The sequence below is a fragment of the Enoplosus armatus genome, chromosome 11 (genome assembly GCF_043641665.1).
Source record: "Enoplosus armatus isolate fEnoArm2 chromosome 11, fEnoArm2.hap1, whole genome shotgun sequence".
Taxonomy (NCBI): Eukaryota; Metazoa; Chordata; class Actinopteri; order Centrarchiformes; family Enoplosidae; genus Enoplosus; species Enoplosus armatus.
The window spans coordinates 13,547,142-13,567,036 of record NC_092190.1 but is presented as its reverse complement, the minus strand read 5'-3'; the positions used below and the strand labels follow the sequence as shown (position 1 = coordinate 13,567,036).

Sequence of the window (19,895 nt, the reverse complement as noted above, 5' to 3'; positions counted from 1 at the left end):
CCCCACTGTGAGCTGATGAGACGGCTCAGGTGGACATTTCATTTTATAGGTGAGATTTAGTGTCTGACATTGCATTTGTATCACAACCCTGTATGTCCTATTTACCATACAAAGACTATAAAGTGTACTGTATTATACTTTAAATAAAGGCTGAGTTTATCGGCCTCGTGATCGATTGCTTCACACTGTCCCAGATCTCATCAGGGCTTTTGAGTTAAGAGTTTAGTGTGCTGCGTGCTGAACTACAGCAATCCCATTGCTGGCCGTTTTTAAACATCACTGAAACCTACTGGAAAGCTTATTGTTCAATGTGACATTAATTCATACAGAGTCAAACATTACAAACAAACAAACTGTTTATATATACAAAACTATGCAGTCCATGACATTCATTGTTCAATGCACTGTCGTCCAGTTGGGGAAAAAAAAAACTACCAACAGAAGATCATTTCAATCATGTCACTGATTTAAAATAAGTTGTTTTTAAAAGCTGATGCATAATTCGCTTTATGAGAACAAACAATATCTGACACTGTATATGCACAGCAGTGGCAATAACATCAAAATACAACCAAGCCAGGTTTTGCAAACTGTATACCTGAATTTCTGGAAAATATAAAACCTAAATTTCAATATACAATGAATTCAGATATGATCAAAATCAGTCACACACCATTTCTGATTTCCATCTTAATGGCTTATATCTAAAAAATTGGTGAAACATTTTTCACTGCTCTTGCTCACAACTAATTTCATGTAATACAAAGATTCCATTTAATCACATACATTTAAAATGAATGTACAGTGCAGGCTAGTGAGGTTGTGTGCTATTTCTCTCCACCTGTACATTTACCCCTCTCTTTCTCTCTCTTCAGCAGTCTTAGTCCAGCTTACAGGGCATGCACAGTGACACTTCCTGAGAGGTCATTTTATCTCTCAAATAGAAAACGATTATTTTCTTTAAAAAAAAAATAGAATACCTGAATACATAGAGATACAATGACAATGAAAAGTAGGATAGCTTAGTTTTACTCAAAATTAACAGGACAGACATTGTGTACTACAATTCCCAGCATGATATAATTTAAAATAAAAGTAGATGCCCTTGTTGGGGTTCAACCATCATTAGCTTTGACAGACCATGACTGAGAGGTATATATAATTACTGTATACATACTGTTGAAATGTTTTCAGTGAAAATTCAAATTCCAGCTACTGTATGCCACTTACTTCAAGAAAAAATGACTTTCACTGGTGTCATGATGTTGTTAGACTCACAAGCTGTTTGCAGTACACATTCAGCTCTACGTGAGCACAAGAAGTCATGTTTGGACTTTGCACAATGGATTTACCGCCATCTATGGGCACATTACAGAGCCAAAGAGTAATGTTCACCAGACAAAACAAATCATCTTCAGCACATGTAGTCAGTTATTATACAGTCTACTGTCAAAAAGAGGGACCATGTGCCACACTATGAATGTGGATGATAACAGTGGTTTCAGTGAGCATGGCTGATCAGTTTGTCTGTGTATCTTTCTTCTTCAAGGCACAGGAACACTGGGAGTGTTTGTCCAGAAAGCCCCCAGAGTTAAGGTGCATGTGGGCCCTCGGGGGTCTTTTGGGTCCCTTGTTCACAGGGTGATCCGGGCACAGTGGTGTTTGAGCTTGCAGGGCAACACCCCTCGGTTTAGCTGGTAAAACTCCACCAACTGGATCAAGTCGGTGAACCGTGTGTGACCATCATCCAGACTGTAGAATAACTCCCCTTCATCATCCACCTACAGTGAAGTATGCACACATAAACACACAAAGGAATTGCACAGAAGAGATAGGTGACTTACTGAGCACAAGGCTCAAATTTGGAGGTAGTTTTTGGAAGATGAATGAAAAACATTGTGGAACTGTACACCCAAACAGTGGATTGTACTCACAGGTAAGATCTGAAAGTGTTTGATTTTCTGCATGTGGCACAGTGACAGTACAAATGTCTTTGGGTTGCTTTGGCTGTCCCTCAGAAGAAATACTCTGAAAACAAAAAGAAAACTTCAAACTGTTGTTTTAAGTCCTCACTTTTACCGTGTTACCTCGAGATTTCCCAAAGTATAGATAACAATGAATCTAAATCATTTTATAACACATCATGCGGCATTTGCTAGCAATTCAAGAATGACTTAGGACAAACCGTCTCTTAAAGTCCAGTCTATTATGGACCACTAGAGAACATTGTTTTAGCCCCTTTGTTTTGCTTTTTGGAGATTTTCTTCTGTATGTTGACAGATGCAAAAATGTAAAGACACATTCAGATGTTGTGATAATACAATAAAATAATACAGTTGTAATGTTTCTTATGTCTTCTTAAAAGACTAATAAACCTAATGTCTTTAATGACACAATATAAACAAAAAGCAACAACAGTCTAACTGCTTACCCATCGATAAGACCCTGTTGAGTGATTAGACGCTGAGCCTCATCCCGAGACAGTTTGCCGTGGAACCAGGACTGAGCACAGTGGAGAGCTGAAGCACAAAGAGTAGACAATATATTAGAAATGATTTAGTTCACCTGTGTACAGAGAGCAAATAAGAAATGTCTCCCACAAACCTATGTTTAACACTGAGCTCTGCGATGTGGAGGGGCTCCCGTGGCCGCTCAGACGGTGGCAGCTTTTCCTCTACAGGAGAAACGAATTACAGCCACAATATTAGCTAAAGTAATGTTAATACATAGTTAATTTATTAATGTATATTTCTTTTGTCTTTGTATTCTATAGGTAATAAAGTATGAGGTGCTCACAACCGTTGACCTTATTAGCTTTATTTTGTTGTGTTAACTGTGTTGTGTGTATAAATATATATTATAGTATATGTTCACAAATACAATGTAAATTCTTAATAACTCGTTACACTGACATTAACAGGTAAGATAAGGTTGTGAATTGTAAGATTACATCTGAAGAATTTGTTCCTAGATTCTCTTACACCCTTTTTAGCACCATTTATTTTAAAGATTTTCATTGAATTCACCATAATCTCCATAAACAGATATCTACATATGAATGTAGAATCTGTCTGGTCAGTAAGATTTTGGTATCGGAAGTGTTCTGGTTCCGTTTGTAGTCCAAGTAGTATTGACCAATCACGTTTGAGCAGACTTTGGTTGCATGCAGGTAAACAGTCAAATCATCTTCAGGCGATAGCTGATGGGTTCTGAGATTGCTAATTGGACTGTAAACAATGACCGGTGCACAGAAGAGGAAGACTTGGCGGGGATATCAGTTATCCGGATATCTGCTGGCTACACCGGAAGCCCCGAAACATTGGCCGTTTTCATTGCTGGGTTCCGAGAATGAGTTCACCAAAATGTCTAGAGTACATGTTTTCACTGGGTGAAACAACAGAAACATGGCTGTTGTTGGGAAATGTCTCTTACTGTTGTTTCTCAGGCAGAGAAGGTTTTGTGAGCGTTACCCTGACTTACCCTCCATGACAGGCCTTCCTCTACAGCCACAGACAATGCCTCAGACGGGTTCTCAATCACTCGGCTCTTTTGGCCAGAGAAGTCCATGGCCACCAGTGAATTCTCTGAGATGCTTCTCTGAAATTGCACACGTACACTGAAATATTATTTTTGCATTAACTGAGTTTCTATTTGTTTAAATCCATCCTCAGATTTTTGCTTTATTTTCTCATGATACAAAAAAAAACTACTGTATTAAAATATGTATTGTACTAAAATACCCAGAGGTTTTTCTTTTTTGGTTTGATTTCCTTTGTACACTGTGGAAGGGAAGTAGACTGACTTCTGCCGTCTTGTGGTATTGTATTGCCACCTAGTGTCTGAGTAACGTGACTCCATCTTCATCATTTCTAGATGATTCCAGACAGAAAACTCCATTGAAAAGAGATTAGAGTGGCTTTGAAAAGAATGACACATGGGCACATTTTAGTCCTTTAAGCTGCCATATAGTGAGTGGCTCACTGCACACACACTTATGAAAATTCTTCTTATCAGGATTACCAAGAAGCTTTTAAATTACCACATTCGCTCCTCTACCAGCTACTAAGCTTACAATTTAAACGAGTGGTTAAAACAAAGTGAACAGTGTTTACTTTGAGGGTAGAGGCATTCCTGTCCGTCACTTCCACTCTGCCCCAATTCCAATGATACGTATCATTGCTTATAGGTATGTTACTTAATATTCTATTTGAATACAGCTGAATAACATTTACTTTTCAGTTTTCTCAAGGTAGCATGTTGAGCTAGATGTGTCAAGTAAACCACAGAAGATTCAGCACCCTGACCCTGCATTCAGCAGATTCGTGTACTCCCTTATCTTTCTAGCTAATCCTCTTGGCGAGGCTGTTGGTCACATATGACCCTCCGACAGCAGAGAAGAGGTGATGAGTTGTTAAATCTGAGAGCAGCTGATCACTGTGTATTTTTAGAAAGCAGAGGGTTCATGAACATGTCCAAAAGCCATAAATAGATTGTGTTCACTGCTGTGAAAATACTCCCTGTAGAGCCTGAGGCTATTCTGGGACACCAAACCTACATTAACACACTGAAGGTGCCTCATTTGTCCTGTGCAAATGTATTAATGCACTGCTATGTCTTAGCTCTGAGAAATTGTCATTAAAGCTGCATTAATTGATTTGCTTTTGGTCACCTGGGGGCAGTGGAACAACATTGATGTAATATCACCTTATTAAGTTGTAATGGCAAAGTTGTTAGCAAACATTTCCCCATACATCCAACAGACACGGAACAGCATGAGCATTAATTTGTATTTCATAAGTTTTGTATTTCTGGCCACCTGATGAATGCAAGTCCAATATTCACTTTCCTTTTGGCTCTGGTCTGGTCTCCACCAACTCCTGGGGAAAATATCAGGCTTTTTAGCCGCTATGCTCAACCACGTTCCCCAGCTAGTTTCTAACATGATACGTCTGTCGTTTGGAGAAAGTGGGTTAATCAGAGCTTTTTGGCTGAAAAAAAAAAAGAGCTGCCTACTGCAGCTAAACACAACGTTAATGAGCGCAGAGTTTCTGGGCTGAAAAAACAAAACAGTGAGTGTTAAAAGAGGCCAGAAGGCCCCACAAGGTGAAGTTCAGGTAAACTGCAGAGTTGGTTTTAATTTTTCGCGTGAGTTCTATGACATAAAAAGAAGCCCTTCATCTTACCATTGGTGAAGCTTTCTGTTTCTGGTGTGGCTGGATGAAGTTTTGGTACAGTTGCATCCCATACTGAAACACAGAGAAATATTAGCATTTCAAATTCTAATCCCAAATATTTATTACATGTTAACTTTAAACTTCTTTCAATATACCTGTAGTGTGATGATGAAAAAGGGCAAATACAAATAAATCACAGTCTGTTGGGCTTTACTGTATATTATTTATAGACTTGCAGGAGAGTGAGTAATGCTCTAAACTGTATCCAGCGGATATCCAGACAATGAACACATGCTGCTTCTATAAAGAGCGGGAGTGCTAATCCAGCAGCACTCAATAGTTTCCCTCGACCTCCTCCCAAAGCTAAATCTGATTCTAGCACTGACTCAGCATTCCTCCTCTTAGACATCACCCGGAGTTAGTGATCAGCAAGCCAACCTTTAACAAGCGCATGGCTGTGATCCAGCAGGTCCTGGTCTGCTCATCATCCGCACAAAGCAGCTTCAGGTCCCGGGCTGAACTACACTTTGCGGACTGGAGAAAGAAGTTACAGGGAGACAAAAGGAGTTCAACATGCTGGAAATCAATACTCTCTACTTCTCCTTTTGTACAGTTTTGACATTTTTAGAAAGTGATGGTACCTTGACACAGAGGCCATAATCTGTGGGTGCTCCGTGTAGTTTTTTGGCTGACAACACTGTGTAGACATCACTGTCACTAAAGTCGGCGATGAACTGGAGATGCCTCGGTTCCTGTAAAACAAATAAGAAAAAAATACAGTATAGATATGAACTTTCATGCAACATCAAATCAGTTTTGGGTCTAGTATTCATCTCCACAACACGTCTGTAAATCTGTTGTATGTGAGGGATGGAGAAGCATGTAAGGTCTTTGTTTGTGCTTGTGTCAGTATCTCTTCAATTTATTCTCTGATGTGATCACTAGTGTGAGGAACAAAACAAAACAAAAAAGAATGAGAAAAAAGAACTGCACATGAAAGTAATTTCCTTTCAGAAATGATGGGGACATGTTTCAATTAGAAAACTTAAAAACTGAAAAGTGGATAAAACCAACTTGAATCAAGCCATGCTTACAGTCTAATCTTTTGGCCAGAAGGAACATACAAGTCATTTAGGACAGAGGTGGAGCACACTTATATTTAAACAACGCATATTTATCTATAAATAACAGTGTTATCAGTGATTCTGGGTGTGGTTAACCTATAAATGTAATGAAAGAGATAAGGATAAAATTAGACATATTGATAAGGGCTGTACTGAAACAGTATGAACAGCCACATTGTGCCAAAGATAATTTTCCAAGGAAAGAAAAGCACAAAGACTACCATTGTGCTTTCTTGTTACGCACACACCGCTCCCACTTCCTTTTTTAAAGTAATGAAACAGCCGTTAGTGTCTGTGCTGACTGACTAGCAATATGTCTGACCACAGATGAATGGTAAACCTGCTGAAGTAAAAGTGGGCACCATACCAAAGAGCCTCCCTGCACTCAACAACAAATGGGTCCACTGTTGTAGGAAATGAAAGCAGTCGAGAAGTGGTTGAGTTGGCATGGCTGGTGCCTATAAGCTTCACATGTCAGCAGCATTGAGAGTACTGTTTCTGCCTGACTGCTATGCCAGCTGACCTAAGGAAAATCAAGCTAAACCTGTTCCACTGCCCTCTCACAACATGAGTGAGATATATACAGAGGATGAACTGGTGACCCCACTGCGTACAAACAGAGGACGAGGATGTATTCATAGATTAAGTCAAGAATAGAAATTTTCCAATTGGTGCCATGCATTATTTAATTCTGGATGTTTACTGTGTCAACTAAGGACTATGTGCATTTAATTCAAGTAAGGGAAAAAACATGATGGACCAATGTAATGTATTTACATATCAAAATAGGATTGCATGTGATCGAATGGTTTTATTTGTATGCAACAAATAACACATTAATCTGCTTTTTCAAATTGCTTTTCATGCTTTTGCTAATGTAATTTTGTTTTACTGACCTTGGAAGTTCCCTTATTGGAGAAATAAAGCCCTGACCTCCGCAGGACAAAATAAAACTTCTTCCAAGACTTCCTGCTTTGCTCTTTGGCATGGAGGTGTCCATGTATCTCTGGACAAGTGCTGGAGTTGAGAAAGGTCTGTGTTGGGAAGAGAAATATTTGTCCATAGATGGGTGTGTGCAGGGGATTCTTAAGGTACAACACATTTAGATAGAGGTTCAGAGCTATACAATTGGCACTCAAGGGCAAAGAGATTGCACTGTAAACAGATGGAACTTGATACCTGTATAAGCTGAGAGGGATCCAACATCCCATTGGTTTCACTGGATATGGAGACCATGTGATCCGGGAAAAAGTCCTACCAATATGAAAGCAATGTCAGTTATGACAAACACCCCTCAGCCCACACAGTGGTGGGAATACAGGTGGGTTGGTTCAAAGAGATGATATACCAAATGCAAAAATGATGTATATGAATCCATCACCATATAGAGAGATAATTTCATCACAAACTCACCAGAGGTTTCCTGAAGAATTCATATTTAGCATAATTTTTCCTAAAACACAGCCGGCTGTCTGTGTCCATTCCCCAGCCTGATAGCACCTCCATAACAGACTCATGGTCTTCAATGGTTCTCTCTTGTGAGATGAGGAGAAAAGAAAAAGAATGACCGGTTAACCTGTTTTTCACTTCTCTATGGATAACAGATGGAGACCAACTAGAATCAGATGTAATGCCAAACCACAGTAAAAGACATACATTTAAATCTTCTCAAAATCACAATGCAATGATATCTGCAGAAGGCTTGCTGATAAGAGTTATATTGCTTTACTTCGAGGAGTTTGATTATTAACCTTATATCAATGTGTAACCTCTGGATGAGAGCATGGCTCGCAAGTCAAGCAGCACAACAGAAACATTAATTATTTCCAAGAACTTAAAATGATTGTTGAATTAATGGAAAATGACAGCCATGTGGAGCATTGTTGAACAATGAACTATGAACATCAAGCCAAAAAGTCACCAGACAACAAGTAATAAGTCCTGGTTTACATGGCTGATAAGATCATTCTAAAAAAATGCATATGCCCTGCTTCATAAATTATTGAATTGAATAAGCATTTATAAGTGCCCTTTACATATGAATTTTGATCGTTGTGCAAAAAAGCAAACTACAGTCTACAACCTAAATATGGGCTTAATTTTTCTTAATTTTTATGAGAAAAAGAGCCTTTAGCTTTGAGACATTACATTATGACACAATGTTTAAAGGGTTATATTAGTCCAGGGGAATATTGTCAACCCACTGAATACATTAGTTTATCTGAAAAAGTAAAATAATATTTAGATACATGGTTTTCACTGGATAGCAATGATATGTAGTTTTGATTAAAAAAAACATTGATGACTGGAACAGAACAGATGGATGAATTATGTAATGTCTGCAATAGTGTGAAAATGCAGCTGAGAAATCTTTTATACAGTCACACTGTCCCCTAACAGATCAGTGTTAATATATCATTGACAAGTGTGTGCGTTTTTCACTGTTGTCTTAATAAGAACTATATTTTATGTCATTCATAAACTATTCTTAAATGCAAATGGAGGTAATGTGCCTTTCATGTACAAATACCTCTGTCACAGCATATGTTACATAAATAGTTAAATAACAGCAGGTAATGCTGCTTAGAAATGCAGACCTCACAGCAACCTCTTGCATTCCACAAAAAAAGCCATGAAAATACAAGTACGGTTGAAAATTATACAAGTGAGAGAAAATCCATATACCTCAATGTAGACAGTGGTGTCTTCACACATGCACTGAACTACCTCTCTCCTAATGCAATGCCAACGGTGGATAAGACATAATATTCTATGCACAGGAGATCTATAATTGATGCCTCACAGTGATTAAGACACAATCAGTACCAACATCAGCTCCCTCATATTTTACATGATGTGACTGGGAAATGAATTGGTTCAGGATTGAGGACGATGCTCTGTTCCACTCACACATATCTCTACACATTTCACCACTCCTCCCACCAAACCAAGCAAACCTCACCCATAGGCCTAACAACATTACCATCACATGATTAATACCAGTTCATACTACAATAAAAATCAAGTTTATTCATGCATATTTTGACCAACAGCAATTAACCTGAACTCTGCACATTATCTTAGACTCTCACAAATGCCACATTAAATTTTCTCCTGGAGCCAGAAAGCCATTTCGTTTTCACGTCATCATTTCATTCATCATTACTGAAATGTGTACACTGATTGAGAGGTGTGGAACCAGTCTAGAAAGCCAAAACCTTTATTTTTGCTAAATGTTCATTGCAAAAAATATGGCTAACAGTGACTGACAAAAATGACATCATATAATGATGAATGATATATATTATATGTCAGAGTAGTTTTTTGGCTACAATGTAGAGTATAGGAAACCGTGCGGCTCTGAGCCTCTGATACACTGGGTTGCAGTGGGACCTTCTGATTAAATACAACTTCAGTGTTCTGAGATTTGATTAAGATATTGATCCTGCTGTTATCACAATTTTTACATTCTTGTAAAAAGATGACAATGATGACAAAACAGAATCTTACCTATTCCCAGATGAGAGAGGTGTTCAAAAAGAGTCCAGCTGTGGTCATCAATGCAGTGGTTCTTCAAGACAAACAGCTGGCATATGTCCCGGGCAGTGATGTCACTGGGAACCTCTACTGCTCTGCTGGTGTTATCTTCATTATAAACTTTGATTACCTGAAACAGGAGCATTGAATTAACAACCATTTCAGCCTTTCTGCAGGATGGGATACTTTTTACCTTGAAGGAGTACAAGCAGAGTGTTGTTTTTGACTTGAGGTAATGCAATGAACAGTATTAAAAGTGAGACAAAGTATCAGACAAATTAATCAGTTTGACCCACATACACCAGCTAGGTTTGTCCTGTTTTCTATTGCAGCAACTCGATATTCAAAAAATTTGAGTTGATGAAAGCCCTAAAAAGTAGAGATCAAAGTGCAATACAGGTTCCAGGATGTAAATATTTGAGCTTGTGAAGAAAACCGTGTAGTAATCTTGCAATAATACCACAGTGAGACATCAAACACTTAACAAATTAATCCATCTGAAAGTAGAACTTACCCCCCTGTTTGGAGCCAAGCAGAGTTCTGAGTTTGGGCAAGCTCTGTAGCCTATGCATGGCTGAGTACACAGCATTGCAAAAGAGAGCTTTTGTAAGAATCATAAAAACGTGCATCAGACAGCACAGCAACTGTCAGCTGGGAAGCAACCAGTCTCTCTCTCTCTCTCTCTCTCTCTCTCTCTCCTGCTCTGTGCTGCAGTGGAGCTGAAAGGAGGCAATTAGACAAAACTGCCTCTTAGCACAGGGCTGTCCTGACTCCACATATCTGTATCGCAACCAAATCACCTGCTACCTTTCTCTACCACTAAGCGTAAAGAAGCCAGAGATCAATCTGCTCATTCACTGGAGCCCCTTCCAGACATGCACCCCTTTACGTTAATCTGACTGTCTGATCTGATCACCTATGTCTGAATGACAAAATGCCATCACTTTAACAAACAGACGAAGCCAGCAATGTTGCCATGTCTGAAAAGGGCTAGAGAGAGAGAGAGAGAGAGTCACAAGGCTCCAACCCCCTCTCTATTCACATTCACACGCCCATGGCAAGCAGAGCTCCCAGCATAATGCTCTGCAAGAGCCCACAGAGCAATTTACAAAAGGTGCTGGTTAAATGTAATGCTAGTTGAGTCAACTCAGTCTAAAGTTGACAGAGTCGGGTGCGGGGGGGGGGGGGGTTGTCTCTTTTCTCTCATTGAGCTCTATTTGTCGTTTAAAGCTGGGCATGATGAGCCCGATTCCTTTTGAGGAGAGAAAGGAGGTCAGAGCTCTCAAACACGGCTGAGGTTTGCACCCTCAAGGAGTCATCAGCAAATGGGAGCATCCAGCGATGACATCACCTCTCAGTGTAAACCATTTAGTGGTTAATCAGCCCGCTTGGAGCCTTACAAGACAAATATCTTTGTTTGTAGATGTCTAACAAAGACGAGGGGCCTGCATTAAACAGATTACTCCAGCAGCCGGTGTTTTAATATAGTCAACGCTGCATCACAACACTGCAGGTTAATTATCCAAAATCCTTCTCAACCAAATCTGAGACAAAGACAACAACAGCCGAGAACTTGGCACAACAGTGCAAAATCATAATCATTTAAAATAAACAAAAAAATGTACCCCGTATTTGCTGCACTGATGTCGATAACTGTATCTAGTTTGGGCTTCAGTTGCTGTGAGGGAGTGGCTTCCTGAGAGTTGGCCAAATCAAATCATTCAGGCATCACATTTCACCAGGAACAGGGTAGGGTTTGTCAGAGGGTGAGGAAACCTTTGGTGCATTAGCATTGCAAATGTACTTTATGTTTGCATTACTTAGCCCAGACAAACTAAAATATTAGTTAGTTAGTTTGTTTGGATGTCGAGAAGACACACATCGACAATGACTGCCAATATGACATTTTATCTGAACCATGAAATGAATCCATTCCATCAGTCAGTCCATATCCTGTAAACTTGCATACAACAACCTCTTATATGACTATTATACAAGAGGAAGAGACAGGGAGACTACACAGTGTTGAAGCAGGAGTTGTGTTACTGCATATTGAAGTTTTGTAAAGACCTATGGAAACTCTGAGGGAGCTACTGTGTTCCACAGCTGAGATGAAGATACTGTGCATACAGACTGTTGCCCAGGTGCTTCACCAGTCACAGCGTCATTCTGTTGGGTTGCATCTCTACAGTAGACCTTGGAGGAATCGTAGAGGGTATCAAAAATGCAGCAAAAACCATTGAAATCCTCACTGAAATAATTATGAAGCAAACTTCTTAGATGAGATAAATCTTTTTTTGGGAGGTGCATTATCACTACGTTACTGCTGCTGGTGAAGGTGGACATCAGAGCCACACAAGTAGAGCAGTTTCCTGTGAACGTGCTAAAGTGCTGTCTCCATGGTTACTGTGATAGTATTTTTTTTGTTACATTTGCATAATTATCACCAATTATTTGATGTCAAATAGTGGGTGTTTGGCCTAAGGCACCAAAATGGTATTCACATGGTTTGCTGTAAAAGCTATTTAAAAGCGAGGCACAGCAGAGGAAAAATGAATTCTGCTCTGCAGCTTGTTTTAGATTCACTAATTAACTTAGCTGATGCCTGAGTCATGCAGAAAAGTACCAGATGTTGTTTCCAAACATGAAAAATATTCCATGCTGAAGGAAAGATGTATAAAATTCTCTAAAAAAACAACAAGATGTTCCATTTGATGTAGTGCAGTCATATAAAATGGCATCTTGTTTTGAGTTTTTACCTGAAATATATAGGAAGTATGATATTGTAAAATCTTGTGGAATTTCATCATTCGGCGATGTGAATCACAGCAACAAATCAAACAGGACACACTGGTGATATTTAGTCTTCTACTCATGTTACATCTCTGGAAGGCAGGCATACAACATACAAAAACTTTAAAAGCAGCAAACGACAACTTTCACAAATCAATTGTGAAATACACATACTTCCATAATACACAGTATATACCGTTTATATTATCAACAGATAGGTCAAATAATTATAATTGCAGAACTCAGAACTACTAGAAACAAATTACTGTATCATTATGCATAATTCTTCACTCCAGGTAATTGAAAACAGTGGAGTGGAAGGTACTGTTAATCATTGGTTAAGAATTTTTAATGAATGGCCAGGCAAGGTAGCATGCTGTGTAAATGGCTAATGTCTTTATCAGTGAATACAGAGCTGCATTCATCAGCAAGTAATCCTGATCCAAATGTACACACGCTTTCACCTGAAAAGCATTCATGTCCGCCTACATCATGTCAATCAAGTACACAAAGTTTATGTTGCAACATGCAAAAATAAAGTATGTTAGCTGGAGAGATTACTGTTCTCACTTTAATAAGAAAAAGAGAAAACTGGCATCAGTTGTTCAACTAAAAATATTGAGTTGTCTTGGTTGCAGCCATGCCAAAATGAGACGTCACTAACATTAACAAAGTGATGGTATTAAAGTCAGCCTCATTGGGGGAGATACTGGACAACAATTTTCTAAAAAGTGCATCTCAAATATGTGGATAGTTTGTTAAAGGTTGATTAAAACTCACCACCCAGAGAAAATCTGATGAATGGTTTAATTCATTCTAATCTAGGCAACCTTCAGCAGTGGTGACACTGTCAACATTAATTTATTTTCACACCTCCCACACAATACAGTATCGCTAGCTTGGAAAATTGGCAGAGCAAACAGACAAACATTTTAGCCTCCTCCAACTTGAAGCCACAGTTAAATCTGCTGTCTAATTGCTGAAACTGGTTGGTGCAACAAAGTCTCCTGCGGCAGCCAGAAATGCAAAAACATAAACAAATAAGAATACCTTCAATTTGTGTGTTACAGAATCGTGACCAAGATATATATTCCAAGTGAGATATTTGAAAGTTGGAAAAATAAATTTGTCAGTGCCCTCTAGTCAAAAAACTTTGTTTCTAAATTAACGCAACCTTATCCTACACATTGTTTGATACTTATCAGCTGAGATATACTCACGTATAGTGATATATACGTAATAAGCCAATACTGGAGAAATCATATAGTCCCACCAATTTATGGGTCAGGCTCTATCGCTACAGTATGCAAACGCCAGCTGTAATCAACATACTTTGATGCTAACTAGATTTGATTTGTAGAGCTGCATGCATCTCAGATGTGAGGGGTAAAGCTGGGGGCAGAGCAACAGAACATGATGTGCACAAAAGGCCTTTCAATGAAAAGCAAAAAAAAAACAAAAAACAGTCTGGACAAGGCAGAGTAAATCCAGACATTGAGTATGTAGCAGTACATAGTCTTGTTGAACATTAGACCTTTTTATCTCAAGGACAGGACGGTGTGAACCATTTTGCCAATTAGACTGCTCTGGTTTAACCTTGAACTGCACTCCCACAGCTGCGGCTCTATCACTGCATGGTGGTGAGGAGGTGGCCTCCAGCCTCATCTATCTCAGGAACCATTGAGAAATGTCCTCCCAGCTCCTCACTGTAACAACACTGAAAAAACAGACAGTCTCAGCTTCATACAAGCCCATTCTCTCTGAAGGCCAAGCCAGGTGTTATTTACGCCTTAACAGCTTACTACATTATTTGTGGGTTACAACTAATTGCTCCCAAACATGAACTAAGATGCCGGTGCTCTCAGTGCTGAAAAAGACATGGTCCACTTGGAAATACAAAGTAATAGCCAGAATACCATTTGCTTTACAGAGCACTCAGCACCAATGATGTGATGAATTACAACAGCAGACAAATGTTATCAAGCTACACAGATAAGCATGCTGGAAAGCAAGTTGCTACTTAACACAGTAAAAATGACTGTTGAGCTGCTGCAGTCTTTACCACTGTAAATAATAAATACAAATATTTGGCCGAATTGTTATTCTGCTGAGTTTGTTGGGATTGGATTGGCATAATATGTTGCACTCAGAGATAGGATACAAAAGATACTTGTAGTGGCTCTAAGAACATGAAAAATGTATTATTATTAAAACACTGCAGCTGTGTCCCATCATAACACTATATTTATCTCGTGCTACATGGTTCACAAGAAGGTGCCATATTTGTCATACAGGTCCACACTTCATTGTACAATTCAACTTGCCAGATGGTTTACATTCCAGGTCGTCCCTGTTGGTAACAAGTGATTTCATTGTTAGTATGATATACAGGTTAACTCCCCCGTGTCAAAGTAAACAGTAAGAGCAAGTCATCATAAGAAGGACGGCAAGGATCTATAAATCCATAAGACATTATGGAACAGTTTTAAAGGGGGAACAGGCCGGAGTTTTATAATTTACATTATATTGTTGTTGGACGGATCAACGGATGTTTGTGAACATGAACAACTTTGAAATCACAGGACCAAAACTCTAATCAGGTATGTCCTACCAATGTAAAGCGCTGCTCCACAAACAACACAAAAAAACAGTCTATTGACATTCATACTTAACGTGTGCACTTTCTCTGTTTAGTATTTATGCTCCTTAAGTGAACTGTAGTTTAATACATCATCTTTGACTATCAAATGATAAGTTGCATCTGTGTCACACTCACATAAGCTAACATTTTTTAAGAACCCAGTGGAAATCCCAGCGGAAATTCAGTTCAAACAAGTAACATTAGCACAGGTAAATAATTGTGAACCCAATATGAACATATTTATGAAGTTTAAAAACTTTGGTAATATAACTAATAATCAATAACTTTGTCTCACATGAGGTTGGATCTCATTCATCGCCATCTAAAAAGAAAGCTTAAAAATTTAGAACAATCGGCGAACATTAACATTGAAGGCAGCGCTTCACTAATACAGAGGAAAATGTGAAGATGTTAAGAGATAGTACACAGGAGATGAAAGATTCCTACCCGCTTCTGCAGACAAAGTGGTGTGATGGCAGGCAAAGTGACTCTTCTCGCATGGAAATTCATTCTTCTGCCTAAAGTGCGCAATTAATTACTAAAATGTCTATACATAAGGAATAAGGACCATGTAGAAATTAGTTCTAATGTCAATTAATAATAGATAATATAGTATTTAATACAGAAGAGTTTTTTTCTATATGGTAACCCCTTTGGCAGCAGTTATAGTGACATCCTTCACAATGAAAGAGTGAGAAACTAAGTCACATTGCCTCCCCAAACACAAACTCCTCCTTTGTCCTTGGGAATGTAAAAGCTTTTTCCTTTTCACTCCTTTTAGAAAGTCAGTTCCAATAAAAACGTGAAAAAAAAGATTTTCTCATGGTGGACATTGTTAAAATACACGAGGCCTGAGAAAGCTCAAATACTTGGAATCAAAGTTATACATTTGGCATGGTGATAATGTAAAACACAGCAAAGGAGCTGAAGATTTCCCGGAAAGAAGGCTACATGTATCAGATTGTTTTTGCCTACTTTGTAGCCAGACACTACATGGCTATTTTTAGTCTTTAGTCCCATAATACATTTCACTAAACAAACACTCATGAGCATATTCATGAAAATTTCACATTAATGTTGTATACTTTGTGTGTGCTGATATTAGACAAGGATATAAGCAAAGAGTGACCACTAAAAAGTCCACAGTTTGTTAGATTACTAGATAATGAAAAACTAAAGAGTGTAGTGAGGGAAATAAAAAAAAGTTAACACCTGTTAGATCTACATCAGGCCTCAGATTATTTGTTTATTCTCTTATTTCACTTTTCAAAAATGCTTTTATTTAATCACTATTATTATTATCATTAGTAGTAGTAGTAGCAGTAGTAATAGTGTCCACTCGTAACTCTTATACATACACACACAACTCAACTATGTCATGTTTCTTTTCCTTCTATTGAAATTTTTTTGCTAGGCATTCTTTAAAAAGTCATACGAGGATGAATAAACCCCATTACCAAGATATGTTTTTCTTTTGGGTTTATATTCTCTATCTAGATTTTTTTTAGTGTTTGCTATATGGCGGTTTTCAAATGTTTGGCTAGACACAGAAATAAAAAACAAATTAAACTATGCATTTTAGTCTTAATGTTCTGAATATGCTGTATGTTTGAGTCAATATTCATACAATGCTTTGGCATAACTGTATCTTAATATGGCCATGCCCTTTAAGAAAGAGAGAGATCCTAAATAGCTCTTACTCCCACAGCCACAATTTACATCTGTTTTACTGTGCGACTAGACAAAGAGGCCTTGTGAATAGTAGTGTGCCATCTATACAGGACACGCCCATTTTCAAGCCTCAATCTTTACCATTAGAGTATTAACAACTATAAATCAATGTCAAATAAAACAAAGTTTTAAAGGTTGACAGTTATATTTTAGGCCTTAATCGTTCGCCTCTAGTTTAACATATTACAAGGCATCTAACTTTCCACTGGTACAACATGGAACTATACTAGTGTACTCATTTCAGAAATTACAGTAAGCAAAAGTATGAACAAGATACCAGATGCTGTGGAGGGTAGATGCCATTTCAATAAAGCTATTAATGCATTTATAAAGAAAGAAACAGTCACAGACCACAAGGAGCCTGAAACTCATTGACCATGTCACATTCAAACTCATTCAACCCTGCAATGGTAACACTGTACTGTATATCTGGTTCAAGTGGTGTGTATGCCCTTTCAGTATGGTTTATATGTTAGCCGTGGAGTAAAAGTAGGGTAGCTATGTTGCAAATTTGTCACTGAAATCTTGCAAAGCTACAGTAAAAAGCCTGTGCACTGCATTTCAAATTTCATGTGCATGGGTCTATACTTCTTCCATCTTCTCTCCTTATAGACATAAACAGTATATGTTATCATGATATTTAACTTCACATCCCTGAATGTGGAAGTTTGGCACCAATCATTGTCCTCTGTTTCAACTCATGAGAACAGACAGGAAAAGAAGAACCTCCCACAACAGGCTTCATGTTTATCTGGAAACACAGCACACTGACTTGTGAGAGCACAGACAAGCAGACGCTGCTAGTTATCACACAGCTAAAAATGAATTGGAATTAATGGAGCCAGGATGATAACACAGTCTCCACAACTCCCATTATAAAGCCAGCTCCAGACACATCGTCCTTGTCCAGGGTTGATTTAATCAAGACCCTTTGCAGGCTCTGTCAAAGTAACAAGTCACCAAACAGAGGTGCAGAGGCGAGTGTCTATACAGGTAGTGTATACCTAACTCTGGGCAGGAGGGGGTCATCTAAAAACAGCAAGAGATATATATCAGTATCCATCTTGCAGAGCAAGGACGCAGCCAGACATGTTACAATCTTATCTACTCAACAATTTTGTTCCCTGAATTCAGCCTTTAAGGCAGTATTGCCTCCCAGCAAATGGGTAAACCCTAAAATGGCATCAAGCCAGGGAAGAGGCTTTAGGATATACTGGGGGAACAGAAGTCCCTTATATTTCTTTGTCATATCATGAGCTTCGTATCATTATGGATAACAGTAAAAAAAATAGTAGCTATTGTCCACACACATAACAACCAACAGGAAGTACTAAATGTTTGACTGACCAAATCAGAGTAAGTTTGGATTTTTAGTGTATTCACATGGTAATTCTGTTTCTGATAGGATCAGAAAAGAATGTGAACACAGCCTATTTATCTGTGTGATGTGTGTGTGTTTGAGAGAGGGAGAGAGAGAGAGATGCTACCGGTGTTTAACACAAACACATGTTCTGCATTTGACCAATTAATATCATACTACTCACAGTTTAATCCCTTAAGGTTGCTGTTTATACACGACCCATACATAAGGTATGGTAACAGCATAGCTCTGTTCGGTCAGTAAGCAGCTTTCTGACAAATCATTAGTTGAATGGAGAGAACATGAATAAATGTTTTATATCTGTTACGGACGTGGTGCTATGTAGCATCTGAAATAACATCTCTAAAAGGGGAAGGCGTTTCCTCTGAGTCATATGGCTGAACTGAACACTCAACACTGTCTGGACGCAGACTGTCTATGTGCTTCTGGTTTCTGGTAAGAGTCCAAGCATGACTGCCCACTATATTCCTGGAGAGTGGAGGCTGTGCCAGCTACTTGGACTTCCACAAAAAACTGTTTATTTTGCTGTTGTATCATGAAGATATTCCAGTTCTTCCATGACGTTTTGCTCTCCAGCTTACACTGCCCTTATCAACAATATTAACACAGAATTGTCTTCACAATGACCGACTAGTAGCATGACAGGTTTCTCAATCCTACAAACATTTACAGCAGCATCATGTCATGCTAAATTTTGTGTGTTTGTGTCGGCAGTGGCGCGGTGCTGTGGCTGAGCCAACAGTCTTTGAAGCTGAACCCTTGGTATTGCCAGTGTGCACTTTTCCTGAGGTCACACTCAAAAGTGCAGGAGGATTTTATGTCACAAAGTTATCTCTAATGTCACGGTTGTATGTCTGAACCAGCTGGGGTGGTACAGGACATATTCTGACCACACACGTTATATGACTTTATATCCATTTAGAAATGTACTTTTCTGGAGGCTGGAATCTAGGTTTCTCACTGACATAATGTGGCAGTCACTTGGTGGTTTTGTTATGGAAATGTACCATGACACCGCAAACACAGGGCTCACAGGGGGCTCCGATAAACCAGTTTCTCACGAGTCACATACCTTTAAAGCCTGTGTAAAACAAAGAGATGTCAAGCAAAGGGTCTTGCCACAATTCAGCAAAGCCATTCAAATCAACTGCAGTAAAACGAAAACGTGGGTTGTTTGAGATGCCACAACAACAGACACCAGTGCCATTTTCCTAGCCTTCTCATTTTATAGATAAGATTGATAAGATTATCAATTGTAACTGACGGGAAAATTACTACCCAAAAAGACACACAGGGAAGCTCAATGGACAATTTTCCTTTATAGAAAAGTTAGAAGGGTGGGTGAGGGGATGAGTGCTGCACAGTTGGAACAATGATGTCATTGGTTTCTTAAGTGCTATTGAAAGAAGGTCATAACCCTGTGACATGAGGATTATATATAAAAACAGCTGGTCAGTCTGACATACTCCCTCTGTCTTCCCAATACCGCTGCTGAAAAGACTAAGTGAGAGGCT

The 19,895-nt window shown here is 38.7% G+C and overlaps 1 protein-coding gene across 1 annotated transcript; it reads right to left on the bottom strand.

The window, feature by feature from the left end:
- Positions 1–338: 338 nt before the first annotated feature.
- grb14 (growth factor receptor-bound protein 14) lies at positions 339–15,779 on the bottom strand. Its single transcript, XM_070914319.1, has 13 exons — positions 15,717–15,779; positions 9,809–9,965; positions 7,712–7,833; positions 7,478–7,552; positions 7,195–7,332; positions 5,816–5,926; positions 5,613–5,708; positions 5,184–5,246; positions 3,481–3,597; positions 2,605–2,674; positions 2,432–2,519; positions 1,935–2,028; positions 339–1,781 (listed from the first exon to the last, which is right to left on the bottom strand). Exons 1-13 carry the CDS (start codon positions 15,777–15,779, stop codon positions 1,635–1,637), a joined length of 1,341 nt encoding a protein of 446 aa, XP_070770420.1. The 3' UTR covers positions 339–1,634.
- Positions 15,780–19,895: the final 4,116 nt, after the last annotated feature.